At 39.3% G+C, this 15,693-nt stretch overlaps 1 protein-coding gene across 1 annotated transcript; it reads right to left on the bottom strand.

The window, feature by feature from the left end:
* Nucleotides 1–798: 798 nt before the first annotated feature.
* On the bottom strand, nt 799–9,548 carry LOC124025878 (iroquois-class homeodomain protein irx-4-A-like). Its single transcript, XM_046339193.1, has 5 exons — nt 9,271–9,548; nt 8,439–8,690; nt 5,964–6,070; nt 2,748–3,058; nt 799–1,785 (listed from the first exon to the last, which is right to left on the bottom strand). Exons 1-5 carry the CDS (start codon nt 9,313–9,315, stop codon nt 1,115–1,117), a joined length of 1,386 nt encoding a protein of 461 aa, XP_046195149.1. The 5' UTR covers nt 9,316–9,548; the 3' UTR covers nt 799–1,114.
* Nucleotides 9,549–15,693: the final 6,145 nt, after the last annotated feature.

Below are 15,693 nucleotides of genomic sequence, written 5' to 3'. Positions count from 1 at the left end.
TGAAAACTTGACTCCAGATGATCTCGGCTGTTGCCAATATTAGCGGCCACATGGAATAAGTGAGCCCTCTTTCAGCTGGATCAGAGATCAAAGATCAGGTTTAGATGTCTCCATCGTATTATCAGGAGGAGTGGAGATCGATAGTCTGACAGAGCTATGAAGGAATATATCCCAATTATAGGCTATTTATGGCGGAGTAATAAGACGCATCTCCCGCCAGCTGGTATTATTGTGGAAGGCTCTCTCTCTCTCTCTCTCTCTCTCTCTCTCTCTCTCTCTCTCTCTCTCTCTCTCTCTCTCTCTCTCTCTCTCTCTCTCTCTCTCTCTCATCCCCCTGTCACTGTGAGAGAGGAGACGTTGACTGACTCAAAAACTACATTTATGATTATAGATTTAACAGCTTTAAAAAACATAACGTTTTATCTACTGTCAGTCATTATTGGCTTGAGTTATGCGTGTTTGAAGAAATAGGTCCTTGTGAATAGACCTATAAAGCAACACTTGCCAGAACGATATGGTAAACATTGTATTTCTCTACTTCGGAGGATCTCTTAACGGCGACAAAAGCAAATAAAAAGATAGGATAAGCTAAAGACAAGGCGATGAAGACGCAAAGATATATTTTTTTATCGCAAATTCTTAAAACGTTATAGGCTATAATTTCAGCACATTGGACAGCGACCAGCATTGACGCAATCTGAACACGATCTCATCAGAAATCGACGTTTTATTTGTGAACAAACTTGAAACACACTCCTTCAATTTTAGAACTGGTCATTTGTGACTTTTTTCTTTCATCAGTGATACTCACAAACCATCGATTAATGACGGCTGTTTTTTAAAGAATGTTTAATAGAAATTATTAACATCTGCATGCTATAAGAAAAAGAATAGTGTAAAAAAACATATTTATAATGTTAACTGTCAGTTATACATTTAGATACAGTAGATTTGTAGGCGGGCCTACGTGCTTTTTAACGAAATAGCAATACGCTCAAACGAATCCTGTTTGGAAGTTTCACCAGTGAAATGCCAATATGATTACATAAATATATCCTTGCAACAACAAAAAAGTAACCCCCACAGAATAATAAACTAAAGCAGGTTTGGTGTGTTAAGAGCAGAAGTGTTTGTTAACAGTTTTATGGAAATTCATATTGTCCTTCGTGGAGTCTTGGTGCTGTAGAGACGGAAGTCCTTTGACGCTCCCAACAGAACGTTCCAGAGCACCGGTCTCTAGTATCGAACCCTTGGTGGTCGTGGTCCACGAGACCGTGGTGTTGGTCAGGGCCTGGTTCAAAGTACTGTGTCTGAACAACGGGTCGTGGAAAACCCCATCCACCCAGTTTCTGAGAGTTGTAACGGGAGAGTCCTGCCGTCTGTCTAGAACGGTGATAGGGGAGGAGGCGGCCGGAGAGGCGGGCAGGCCCGGCTGAGGCTGACACCTCAACATACAGGACGGGTAATCCGCCTGGTTCAGAGACGTGGCCGTCTGGGCCAACGACCAAATCCGTGGTTTACCGTCCAGTATCTGTTGTTGGTAGCAAGCTTTCCCCTGCCGGCTGCCGCAGCCCTCTGGTGAGGTTTTACTGTGCTGCTGCTCCCCGCCCAGGGACACAGGTATGCTGATCTTTAAAGATGTGTCCTTCAGATGGTCGTTCGAACAGTCAGTTGTCGTCATGTGAGTGTTCATGAGGTACTGGTGTTTGAGCTCGCACTCCGAGCTCTCTGATTCGATCATGTCGAAGTCATCCAGGTCACTCAGCGCGAGATCCTTATCTTTCTCTGGAAATTAACGGATATGAGTCATCAGCGATAAGAGGGGAATCAAACTGTAATACAAAGTATCACTGTCAAATATCATTGAAGCATTCAGCATCATATCATTGAAACGAGCTTAGGCCTGGCAGATATGACTATTCAAAGAAGATGAGGTAGATGTCCATGCAGTTTCATAGCACTTTGCATTACAGCAGAATAAATGGGTCTTAACATGGTAACATTGTGGTAACTAGATGTATGTGTATCTTGTGCATACAAGCTTTTCAGTTCACTTTTTAATGTATCTAAAAAAACATCCTAAAGCAGCCCAAAGTGTTTTCATTTCCATTAGGCCATTAAGCCATTTCCATGATACATTTAGGGTCATACTTCCTCTGGTAAAGGTCTATTCCACTGTTAATGTGTTGCATAAAGGGCAGCAGGTAGTCTAGTGGAGAAGTAACCGAAAGATTGCTGGATCGAATCCCCGAGCTGACAATGTAAACATCTGTCGTTCCGCCCCTGAATAAGGCAGTTAACCCACTGTTCCTAGGCCATCATTATAAATAAGAATTTGTTCTTTACTGACTTGACTAGTTAAAAATAAAATTAAGAACCAGGACTATTCACCTGTTAGTGTTTTACATAAATAATCATCACTAGAACACTGTTAATTTGTTAAATGAAGAACCAGGACTAGAACACTGTTAATTTGTTAAATGAAGAACCAGGACTAGAACACTGTTAATTTGTTAAATGAAGAACCAGGACTAGAACACTGTTAATTTGTTACATGAAGAATCATCACTAGAACAGGATAGAACACTGTTAATTTGTTGTATAAAGAACCAGGACTAGAACACTGTTAATTTGTTAATTTGTTACATGAAGAATCATCACTAGAACACTGTTAACTTGTTAATTTGTTACATGAAGAATCATCACTAGAACACTGTTAATTTGTTGTATAAAGAACCAGGACTGACCATCATCGTTGTTCTCACTGTTGATGTTCTCCTCCTGAGACGCCTCATCATCCTCATCATATCTCTTCTCATCAGAACACTTGTTCCTCGGAGGCCACGTCATCTTGTTCTCCTTCTTCAGCCTCCTCCTGGCGTTTGCAAACCAGGTGGACACCTGCGTCAGGGTCATTTTAGTAATGATGGCCAACATGATCTTCTCTCCCTTAGTGGGGTAGGGGTTCTTCCTGTGCTCCTGTAGCCAGGCCTTCAGTGTGCTGGTTGTCTCCCGGGTGGCGTTCTTCCTCCTGGTCCCTCCATCCATACAGCCATATCTAGTAGTGAAGATGAGTTACAACAATGTTTCTATGTAACAGTAGGCCTATATATCTATATATAGGGTCTTGTAGCAGAAGAGAGGCAAGATAAGAACTCCTTGTGTCCTGTCCATTAGAAATGCATAGTGTTGATTCATCTAGCAGTACACTGCAGCCCAACATACCCCCGGGGAGCTTTTACAAAATAATAATGTCCCTATATGACTGTGCTCAAGCCATGTTAGGTGAGTAAACACAGGGCACCCATAGGCTAGCTGTCTCTCCATCCAGACGACGGACAGTTAGGTGAGTTAACACAGGGCACCCATAGGCTAGCTGTCTCTCCATCCAGACGACGGACAGTTAGGTGAATAAACACAGGGCACCGCTAAGCTAGCTGTCTCTCCATCCAGAAGACTGACTGTTAGGTGAGTTAACACAGGGCACCCATAGGCTAGCTGTCTCTCCATCCAGACGACGGACAGTTAGGTGAGTAAACACAGAGCACCGCTAAGCTAGCTGTCTCTCCATCCAGAAGACTGACTGTTAGGTGAGTTAACACAGGGCACCCATAGGCTAGCTGTCTCTCCATCCTGAAGACTGACAGTTAGGTGAGTAAACACAGAGCACCGCTAAGCTAGCTGTCTCTCCATCCAGAAGACTGACTGCTAGGCGAATAAACACAGGGCACCGCTAAGCTAGCTGTCTCTCCATCCAGAAGACTGGGGCAAACAGACTGGAGAATTGTCTGATTGAGTGTAATGATGCAGCCCCAGGTGAAAGGGCCTAAAGCATTAGTGTAATACTCAGCACTTTGGGTCCTCCTGGAGGCTAAGCCCAGGGATATAACTATGTCCGACTTCTCTAGTGGAGTTCATGTAAGCCTATTATACACTTCAATAAGAACAGTTTCAAGTTTGGCAACTAATCAACTGATCCTATGAATTTGATCAGGCATGATATTCCCAGACCATTTGGAAGCCAGTACTCTAACAGACAGGGGTTTTCTAATAGTTGTTAACTAAGAGGTAAGGTGACTTATGTCAGTGAACACACATATGAAGGATTGGCAAATGGCCTACCATTTGACAGAACATAATTATGTGTGTAATGTTGCTAACTCATATTGGTACTGAGCAGGATCACACAGATAGTACATTATATTAACATGATTATTATTAGGAATATTATTACAATCATCATTATTGTTTGTTTTATCATTAATAATAATAATAATGTGATGATAATTATTATTATCATTGTTATTATTATTATTATTGCTGTTATCAATATTGTTATTATTATGATTATTATGGTGAATCTTATCATTATTATGATTATTATGGTGAATCTTATCATTATTATGATTATTATGGTGAATCTTATCATTATTATGATTATTATGGTGAATCTTATCATTATTATGATTATTATGGTGAATCTTATCATTATTATGATTATTATGGTGAATCTTATCATTATTATGATTATTATGGTGAATCTTATCATTATTATGATTATTATTCATATTATTATTAACCATAGCTGTCATATTAGTACTGTGCAAGTAAGGTCATATCTTATCATTATTATTATTATTATTATTATTATAGTAACCCTACCTGTCATACTGGTACTGTGCAAGAGTAAGGTCATATAGGTAGTACACAATTCTTATTATTACTATTATTATTATTATAGTAACCCTACCTGTCATATTAGTACTGTGCAAGAGTAAGGTCATATAGGTAGTACACAATTCTTATTATTACTATTATTATTATAGTAACCATACCTGTCATACTGGTACTGAGCAGGATCACACAGATAGTACATTATTATTATTATAGTAACCCTACCTGTCATACTGGTACTGAGCAGGATCACACAGATAGTACATTATTATTATTATTATTATAGTAACCCTACATGTCGTATTGATAATGTCCCAGATTGGGGTCAATGGGGTAGTACATTATTATTATTATTATTATAGTAACCCTACCTGTCGTACTGATAATGTCCCAGAGTGGGGTCAATGGGGTAGTAGTACATTATTATTATTATTATTATAGTAACCCTACCTGTCGTACTGATAATGTCCCAGAGTGGGGTCAATGGGGTAGTACATTATTATTATTATTATTATTATAGTAACCCTACCTGTCGTACTGATAATGTCCCAGAGTGGGGTCAATGGGGTAGTACATTATTATTATTATTATTATTATAGTAACCCTACCTGTCGTACTGATAATGTCCCAGAGTGGGGTCAATGGGGTAGTACATTATTATTATTATTATTATTATAGTAACCCTACCTGTCGTACTGATAATGTCCCAGATTGGGGTCAATGGGGTAGTACATTATTATTATTATTATTATTATTATAGTAACCCTACCTGTCGTATTGATAATGTCCCAGAGTGGGGTCAATGGGGTAGTACATTATTATTATTATTATTATAGTAACCCTACCTGTCGTATTGATAATGTCCCAGAGTGGGGTCAATGGGGTAGTACATTATTATTATTATTATTATTATAGTAACCCTACCTGTCGTATTGATAATGTCCCAGAGTGGGGTCAATGGGGTAGTACATTATTATTATTATTATTATTATAGTAACCCTACCTGTCGTACTGATAATGTCCCAGAGTGGGGTCAATGGGGTAGTACATTATTATTATTATTATTATAGTAACCCTACCTGTCGTATTGATAATGTCCCAGAGTGGGGTCAATGGGGTAGTACATTATTATTATTATAGTAACCATACCTGTCATACTGGTACTGAGCAGGATCACACAGATAGTACATTATTATTATTATAGTAACCCTACCTGTTGTATTGATAATGTCCCAGATTGGGGTCAATGGGGTAGTACATTATTATTATTATTATTATAGTAACCCTACCTGTCGTACTGATAATGTCCCAGAGTGGGGTCAATGGGGTAGTACGCTGTAGCCTGGGTTATCCCTGCATGCGCGGGTGCTGTTGCATCTTTGGTATCGTATGTCCCCTGCAACAAGACAGACTGTCAGTCAGGAAAATGTGACACTATTGACATTAATGGACTTAATTATTTCTGTGTTTTAATAATTTCACACATAAAGTCTAGTGTTCCCATTTCAACACACACACACACACACACACACACACACACACACACACACACACACACACACACACACACACACACACACACACACACACACACACACACACACACACACACACACACACACACACACACACACACACACACACACACACACACAATAACAGTAACTAAACATGTTGTTCAATAGCAAAGTCAAGTTATATCTGAAACAATGACAGAGACATAATGGAGCACACTGTAGTATAAGTTGTAGTTAAAGAATTAAAGAAATCCATTCTTAACATAGGTGGCATATTGCAGGTTACAGTACATATTTTCACCTGACACTATCACTTGCCAAACTCAACTTTTTCATCAGAAGTTGCACTTGACTATTCAGTCATAGCCTGCAGTTGTTTCACTGTGAAGACAGGTTTTGTGCATCAAGAACAGTCAGACCTTGTGTGTAAAGCGGCGTCCTGTGACTTTAGACTGTAGTCTATACAGATACATCTCTGTGACTAGGCTATAGGCTATATAGATACAGCTCTGTGACTGTCGGCTATATAGATACAGCTCTGTGACTGTCGGCTATATAGATACAGCTCTGTGACTATAGGCTATATAGATACAGCTCTGTGACTATAGGCTATATAGATACAGCTCTATGACTAGGCTATAGGCTATATAGATACAGCTCTGTGACTGTCGGCTATATAGATACAGCTCTGTGACTGTCGGCTATATAGATACAGCTCTGTGACTGTCGGCTATATAGATACAGCTCTGTGACTATAGGCTATAAAGATACAGCTCTGTGACTAGACTATAGGCTATATAGATACATCTCTGTGACTATAGGCTATATAGATACATCTCTGTGACTATAGGCTATATAGATACAGCTCTGTGACTATAGGCTATATAGATACAGCTCTATGACTAGGCTATAGGCTATATAGATACAGCTCTGTGACTGTCGGCTATATAGATACAGCTCTGTGACTGTCGGCTATATAGATACAGCTCTGTGACTGTCGGCTATATAGATACAGCTCTGTGACTATAGGCTATATAGATACAGCTCTGTGACTATAGGCTATATAGATACAGCTCTATGACTAGGCTATAGGCTATATAGATACAGCTCTGTGACTGTCGGCTATATAGATACAGCTCTGTGACTAGAAGCTATATAGATACAGCTCTGTGACTGTCAGCTATATAGATACAGCTCTGTGACTGTCGGCTATATAGATACAGCTCTGTGACTATAGGCTATATAGATACAGCTCTGTGACTATAGGCTATATAGATACAGCTCTATGACTAGCTATAGGCTAGATACAGCTCTGTGAGGCTATATAGATACAGCTCTGTGACTGTCGGCTATATAGATACAGCTCTGTGACTGTCGGCTATATAGATACAGCTCTGTGACTATAGGCTATAAAGATACAGCTCTGTGACTAGACTATAGGCTATATAGATACATCTCTGTGACTATAGGCTATATAGATACATCTCTGTGACTATAGGCTATATAGATACAGCTCTGTGACTATAGGCTATATAGATACAGCTCTATGACTAGGCTATAGGCTATATAGATACAGCTCTGTGACTGTCGGCTATATAGATACAGCTCTGTGACTGTCGGCTATATAGATACAGCTCTGTGACTGTCGGCTATATAGATACAGCTCTGTGACTATAGGCTATATAGATACAGCTCTGTGACTATAGGCTATATAGATACAGCTCTATGACTAGGCTATAGGCTATATAGATACAGCTCTGTGACTGTCGGCTATATAGATACAGCTCTGTGACTAGAAGCTATATAGATACAGCTCTGTGACTATAGGCTATATAGATACAGCTCTGTGACTATAGGCTATAAAGATACAGCTCTGTGACTAGACTATAGGCTATATAGATACATCTCTGTGACTATAGTCTATATAGATACAGCTCTGTGACTATAGGCTATATAGATACAGCTCTGTGACTAGACTATAGGCTATATAGATACAGCTCTGTGACTGTAGTCTATATAGATACAGCTGTGACTAGGCTATAGGCTATATAGATACAGCTCTGTGACTAGGGTAAAGGCTATATAGATACAGCTCTGTGACTATAAGCTATATAGATACAGCTCTGTGAAATAGGCTATATAGATACAGCTCTGTGACTGTAGGCTACATGCTATAGATACAGCGTCACTGCCATGGAGAGATGAGTAGAATTATTATGATATCATACTATATTATAGTAACCATACCAGCGAGTAGAAAGCAGACGCGTCGGTTCCATAAGTAACGTAATTTCCATAGCCTTGACTCCCGGTGTATGGGTTCCCATACACCCCCAGAGCAGCTGCGGAGCTCAGCTCGTGTCTGGCGGTGGCCAACAACCGGCTCTCGTACACTGGGCAGTAGACCGGCGTCTGGGCGGAGGCTGTCACCCTGGAGTCAGCGATGCTACTGCCGCTAGACTCGCAGCAAGTTGTCAACGAGTTGGTTGTCATGAGGAACTGAAATGCAAGAACAGAACAACTTATTTACAACGTACAGTGGGCAAATAAACAAAATAGAATACAGAGAATTAGTGGTATTGATGCTTAGGCTAATTGCAAAACAACCCTTATAATTAAAATGTGTCAAATGTTTCCAGAATCCCCAAATGCGTTTTCCCAAAAGACATGTTCTGGATGATTGCCAAAAAGACATGTTCTGGATGATTGCCAAAAAGACCCCAGTTGGGTTATCTATCCAGCCCCCGACACAACAGCACCGCATGTCCACAAAACAGGTCGGCATGTGGGATATCAGATGAAAAACACACGTTCCGAGGCTATTAACTAGTAGAAATCAGTTGACGATAGGTCGGACTGCGCCCGGTTCTGGTTACCCTCCTTACCTTTACCGTTCAAAGAGCAGGTATCATGAGCCATTTACGGTAACATAATACAATTCCGATACAGTGCATTAATATACAATGCTGTCTCCTTTCTTGTTGAAAGTGAATCACATGATCAACATTTAATCAATATAAGAATCAATAGTGATGAAATGTGACCGAATATTCAGTTGATAAGCGAGAAGGTAACTTACTTGTGGTACAGACGAGTAGGGATATCCGAATTGTGGATATGACATTGTAGAGAGGTCCCAATATTCGGAGATAAAGCGAGCCTGCAGGTCTCCTCGCTATAGTAACGTAGCCTTGCACTGTTTCAATGTACCAATTGATTGGTAAGCACAGGCAGTAGGCTGGAGGCTTATAGGGCGAGCCACACTACCATGTTTAATTTGCTAAAATGCCCCCAAAACGCCTCTCCAAAATGCGCCCTCTCTTTTCCACGTGTCTTTTTAACTCGTATAATGTGCAAATGAATTTAGACAATGAAATATATTTGTCCAGACTGATGACTTTGATGTAAGAAATACATATTTTGCTTTATAAAAACCACTAGTATAAAAACACCTCAGCCCTGATGCAGGTTGTTTTAAACACCAGTACCTCTGACGTCAGAAGAAACCCACTCAGTGTCCCGACTGTACCTTCAATATGCATTTCTGGGGATAAACATCGGACAAGTAATAGGGAGCGGGACAAAGACTTTGAGACTTTTAACCGGATTGAAATTCAATGAATCAATGAACCCATGATTTGAATATACCATTCCTTATCTCGATGTAGATCTCATCGGTGCAGTTAAACATGTGAAGCAGGAGGAAGGTGTTTGATTGTAATTATAATTACTCCCGTTAGTCATTATAGAGGCCATTAATGAACATATACACATTTCAATGTGGATAGTTCACAAAACAAACGCGGGAGATTTGTAGTATTTTACCAGCTTTGCCAATAATACAAATTTACTGAACATTAAAGTGTTATTCGCTCTCATCATGGCCCCATCTTCACTTGGTTCCCTTGAGATTTGGTCATTATTTGGGTTACACCAATTAACATTGATTTCGATAAATGCCACTGCAATTAAGTTTAACTTCATCTTCATAAAACGTTTAAATCTCTGAAGAAAAACATTATGTTGTATCACATTTTCAGAATTTCCCTCGTGTTATTCTCCTCTTGGCAAAATGACAGAGTCAGAGTTTGCTCTCCGTTAATTTTCCAGCCTAAAGCTGGAAGTCATTTCTCCAATAACTTTAATGTGTGGAGTGTCAGGGGGCTGGGGGTGTGATGTGGGTCTGGGTCTGCTCTGGGGCCGGGGTGGGTCTGGGTCTGCTCTGGGGCCGGGGTGGGTCTGGGTCTGCTCTGGGGCTGGGGTGGGTCTGGGTCTGCTCTGGGGCCGGGGTGGGTCTGGGTCTGCTCTGGGGCCGGGGTGGGTCTGGGTCTGCTCTGGGGCCGGGGTGGGTCTGGGTCTCAGCTGGGTAGGGCAGCGGGCAGAGACGGGTTCCACGGTGTGCTGACTTGCTTAGAGAAGCCTGGGTTCAGACATGTGAATAGCCCGGGGGTCACACTCAAATTAATGATGATGTTCTCCTCTGTTCCCAGCTGGAACGCCAAGCCCTGGGTGACAGCTCGAGGAGGGTGATGGATGGCTACCTCGAGACCCGCCAACACAATATCATAGGCTACCCACAGCATAATTACCGCACATCTACAGATGAAGGAACCTGTGCTCAAATTAAGTTAAGACTGTATGAGGCAAGTTTCTTGTAGAGTTTATAAACAGAGTGTTCTGTCGATCAATTGAATTAGTGTGACACCTCAGACCAAAACAGTCACATTTAACATTTACCGGGAACATGAGCGCCAGGTCAGAGGACGAGACCGACCTGACAGGACTTTTCATTTGCATTAAACTGTAAATGACACCAGAAGCCACACTTAATTATTCAAACTTAATTATTCAAACTTAATTATTCAAACATAATTATTCAAACTTTTTTGGGGCGTTTAATAAAAAAACAAAGTCATTGTTCAAATTCATTGCAAAATATATTTTAATCTCAACGAAATCAATTGGATAAACAAGCCAATGCTAAATATATTTTAAACAAAATATTGGGCTGTCGGTCGTTCTGGTTTTGGGGCAAATTTGACATCACTTGGTTTCGACAAGATGTTTCCTTTGATTGGAGAAACGGGTGCTATTTGGACACACACGCGCACACACACATGGGGGTTCTGTCAAGTTCATCTACATTTGCCCTCATTGATAGTTTTGTTTTCCATTTTTTTATTACGAATAATGACATCTAAAACTGACCTCATGTTTTTGATTTCATAACACATAATGTTTGCTTGGTTATTACAGTAAAATCTATGTAACCGCGTTAGATCATCTAAAACTTGGGCTTTGCTGTACTCATGTGTTCCACAATGGAAAAGACAGGGACGTTTGATGGACGTGTGCAGTAAACTGTATTGTCCAGGCGGCCTCTCCGTATCCATTTTCATTATCCTGCTTGTGTTATCACGTCCCTATGAAATATTTAGATTACCCAGTGTATGCTTTTAGATCGAAATGAAGGCTGCTCGGAGGTTCATTCTGGTTTAGCGTTTCAAAAAGAGAGCGCTCTTCTGTGACAGACGGCGTCCATTTAATGTAGAGCGGTATATGATTGTTATGAAGTGTACTTTAATGTACAACAATATGGCAACAGGCCTACTGGATGTACTGTAAGGGAGGTTGGTTGGCAGAAGTTCATTGGAGATTAAATGTAAATGATAATAGATCATTATCTATCAGTCTTATCATAAAGTGAATAATGGCTTTAATCTTACTATATAAATGAAGACAGATGCACGTATCTTATTTAGACAGCATCATCACTCATGACTCGTATTAATCACCTGAACTGCACACTGGAATTAATGGATTAGCTTTTATACAGTTTGTCATATCTGTTTTACTTTGAAATAAAACCATGCTTATAAATAACACGTCAGAATATTTATCTGTATGTTTGCGATGTTTCTGAGGGGGGAAAACGTTTATTTTTTGTCAACTTTGACTCAATGCTCTTATAAAGGTATGCATTTGAGTGGATAGGTCTGTATATCCCGAGAGAGTGGACCTATCGTTGCGCTACTGTAATAATTGTTGAGTCTTGTTAAATGCATCGTTAACTTGAGTTTCCAGTTTCTATAACATTCAATTCATTAACCTGTCACTTCATAATTTCTCTGGTTGATTAATGACGCAGCCAGAACACTGGGAGAGCAGCGCAGTGCAGGATAACCTCGCATCAACATCACTTCCCACTACTGAGACTGACTGTGAAACAATTTACAAAATGTTCATCTCGCCATGACCGTCTCTGTAGCATGGAATTATTATACATATTGAAATAAAATATACCAAGATGCTCCTTTTATGAGGATAGATTGCAATTTACAGTAACATTCGTATATTCTTCAGACCAATAAAGGTTAAACATTTAATTAGATCTCAATATGTCAATTAATCCAGACAGGCCACCGGTGGAACAAGTCAGTATTCGTTAGCCATCAATGTTTTGAAGACGTCGGGAGATGACGTGGAAAACCGGTAACTTGGGGCAACAGTTAGTGCTATTACTCTTAAAATGTGTTTGTGGGCGAAATGGCGGATGTGTGTCAGCAGCTGCTTCTGGTTCCAGCTGAAGGTCGCCTGTTCGAATCCAGCGATAGAACGTTAGGCTTAAAATAAAAATATTAAAATGATCTCAAACCTTAACCCTTACTTTAACCATTGAGTTAATGCCTAACCGTAAGAATTCAGAGTTAATGCCTAAACGTATAATTGGAATGACAATTTGACAGAACAAGACATTTTATAAACATCTTTCAATTTAATGTTTAGAACATGTATTCAACACTTAATCATAAAGTCTTTCACTTGTATTGGTCTTGTACATGCATACACGTTTGAACAAGGGTCTGTTATGACTGCTTTGTGTAGAAACAACTGTAGGACTCACATGAATAAGATTTTTTGTGTCTAATTTCACAGCAGTCCTATTGAGTTTGGAAAGTAGCTATAGGTGTTGAGGGACATCATACACATTCATTTAGTCAGTTTCAGTGGCTTGAGACCGAACCCTACTGTAAAGCTAAATGACTATTCTGAGACCTAAGCCTAATGTAAAGCTAAATGACTATTCTGAGACCTAAGCCTAATGTAAAGCTAAATGACTATTCTGAGACCTAACTCTAATGTAAAGCTAAATGACTATTCTGAGACCGAACCCTACTGTAAAGCTAAATGACTATTCTGAGACCTAACCCTAATGTAAAGCTAAATGACTATTCTGAGACCGAACCCTAATGTAAAGCTGAATTACTATTCTGAGATATAATCCTAATGTAAAGCTAAATGACTATTCTGAGACCTAAGCCTAATGTAAAGCTAAATGACTATTCTGAGACCCAACCCTAATGTAAAGCTAAATGACTATTCTGAGACCTAAGCCTAATGTAAAGCTAAATGACTATTCTGAGACCTAAGCCTACTGTAAAGCTAAATGACTATTCTGAGACCTAAGCCTAATGTGCTAAATGCTGACCCAACCCTAATGTAAAGCTAAATGACTATTCTGTAAAGCTAAATGATTCTTCTGAGACCCAACCCTACTGTAAAGCTAAATGACTATTCTGAGACCTAAGCCTAATGTAAAGCTAAATGACTATTCTGAGACCTAACCCTACTGTAAAGCTAAATGACTATTCTGAGACCTAACCCTACTGTAAAGCTAAATGACTATTCTGAGACCTAACCCTACTGTAAAGCTAAATGACTATTCTGAGACCTAACCCTACTGTAAAGCTAAATGACTATTCTGAGACCTAACCCTACTGTAAAGCTAAATGACTATTCTGAGACCCAACCCTAATGTAAAGCTGAATGACTATTCTGAGACCGAACCCTAATGTAAAGCTAAATGACTATTCTGAGACCTAAGCCTAATGTAAAGCTAAATGACTATTCTGAGACCGAACCCTACTGTAAAGCTAAATGACTATTCTGAACCCTAATGTAAACTAAATATATTCTGAGACCTAAGCCTAATGTAAAGCTAAATGACTATTCTGAGACCTAAACCTAATGTAAAGCTAAATGACTATTCTGAGACCTAAGCCTAATGTAAAGCTAAATGACTATTCTGAGACCTAACTCAAACATATGACTATTCTGAGACCTAACCCTAATGTAAAGCTAAATGACTATTCTGAGACCTAAACCTAATGTAAAGCTAAATGACTATTCTGAGACCTAAACCTAATGTAAAGCTAAATGACTATTCTGAGACCTAAGCCTAATGTAAAGCTAAATGACTATTCTGAGACCTAACCCTAATGTAAAGCTAAATGACTATTCTGAGTCCTAACTCAAACATATGACTATTCTGAGACCTAACCCTACTGTAAAGCTAAATGACTATTCTGAGACCTAAGCCTAATGTAAAGCTAAATGACTATTCTGAGACCTAACTCAAACATATGACTATTCTGAGACCCAAACCTAATGTAAAGCTAAATGACTATTCTGAGATATAATCCTAATGTAAAGCTAAATGACTATTCTGAGACCTAACTCAAACATATGACTATTCTGAGACCTAAGCCTAATGTAAAGCTAAATGACTATTCTGAGACCTAACTCAAACATATGACTATTCTGAGACCCAACCCTAATGTAAAGCTAAATGACTATTCTGAGACCTAACTCAAACATATGACTATTCTGAGACCTAACCCTAATTTAAAGCTAAATGACTATTCTGAGACCTAAGCCTAATGTAAAGCTAAATGACTATTCTGAGACCTAACCCTAATATAAAGCTAAATGACTATTCTGAGACCTAACTCAAACATATGACTATTCTGAGACCTAAGCCTAATGTAAAGCTAAATGACTATTCTGAGACCTAAGCCTACTGTAAAGCTAAATGACTATTCTGAGACCTAACTCAAACATATGACTATTCTGAGACCTAAGCCTAATGTAAAGCTAAATGACTATTCTGAGACCTAAGCCTAATGTAAAGCTAAATGCTGACCTAAACCTAATGTAAAGCTAAATTCTATTCTGTCTCAGTGCTGTCTCATATGACTATTCTGAGACCTAAACCTAATGTCTAAATGACATTCTGGACCTAACCCTAATGTAAAGCTAAATGACTATTCTGAGACCTAACCCTAATGTAAAGCTAAATGACTATTCTGAGACCTAATACCTAAATGACTATTCTGAGACCTAACCCTACTGTAAAGCTAAAACTATTCTGAGACCTAAACCTAATGTAAAGCTAAATGACTATTCTGAGACCTAACTCAAACATATGACTATTCTATGACGATGCAGAGCTGAATGTTAGCAAATGGAATATTGATGGAATATTGAGGGCTGTCTCTGCTGTCTAAATGGTCTCATTAACAGAACAGAACAGGCTTATATTTTAGCCTGTCACAGTGCAGGTGTTTGATGCAGTTTTGATAGAGCAGTTTCTGATGGATTTCCTGTAAGTACTCAATCTGTAGATACAGTATAGATATATACAATGTGCTAATGCATCAAT

Source organism: Oncorhynchus gorbuscha, unplaced genomic scaffold (assembly GCF_021184085.1).
Source record: "Oncorhynchus gorbuscha isolate QuinsamMale2020 ecotype Even-year unplaced genomic scaffold, OgorEven_v1.0 Un_scaffold_2503, whole genome shotgun sequence".
In the NCBI taxonomy this organism is placed as follows: Eukaryota; Metazoa; Chordata; class Actinopteri; order Salmoniformes; family Salmonidae; genus Oncorhynchus; species Oncorhynchus gorbuscha.
This window is presented reverse-complemented; position numbering and strand designations above follow the sequence as displayed.

Coding starts and splice junctions, on each gene's coding strand:
- LOC124025878 (XM_046339193.1), bottom strand. CDS start 9,315: ATGTCATATCCACAATTCGGATATCCCTACTCGTCTGTACCACAA. Junction 6,071..8,438: donor CGTCTGCTTTCTACTCGCTG/GTATGGTTACTA, acceptor GTCTTGTTGCAG/GGGACATACGATACCAAAGA. Junction 1,786..2,747: donor CAGTGAGAACAACGATGATG/GTCAGTCCTGGT, acceptor GTTAATTTCCAG/AGAAAGATAAGGATCTCGCG.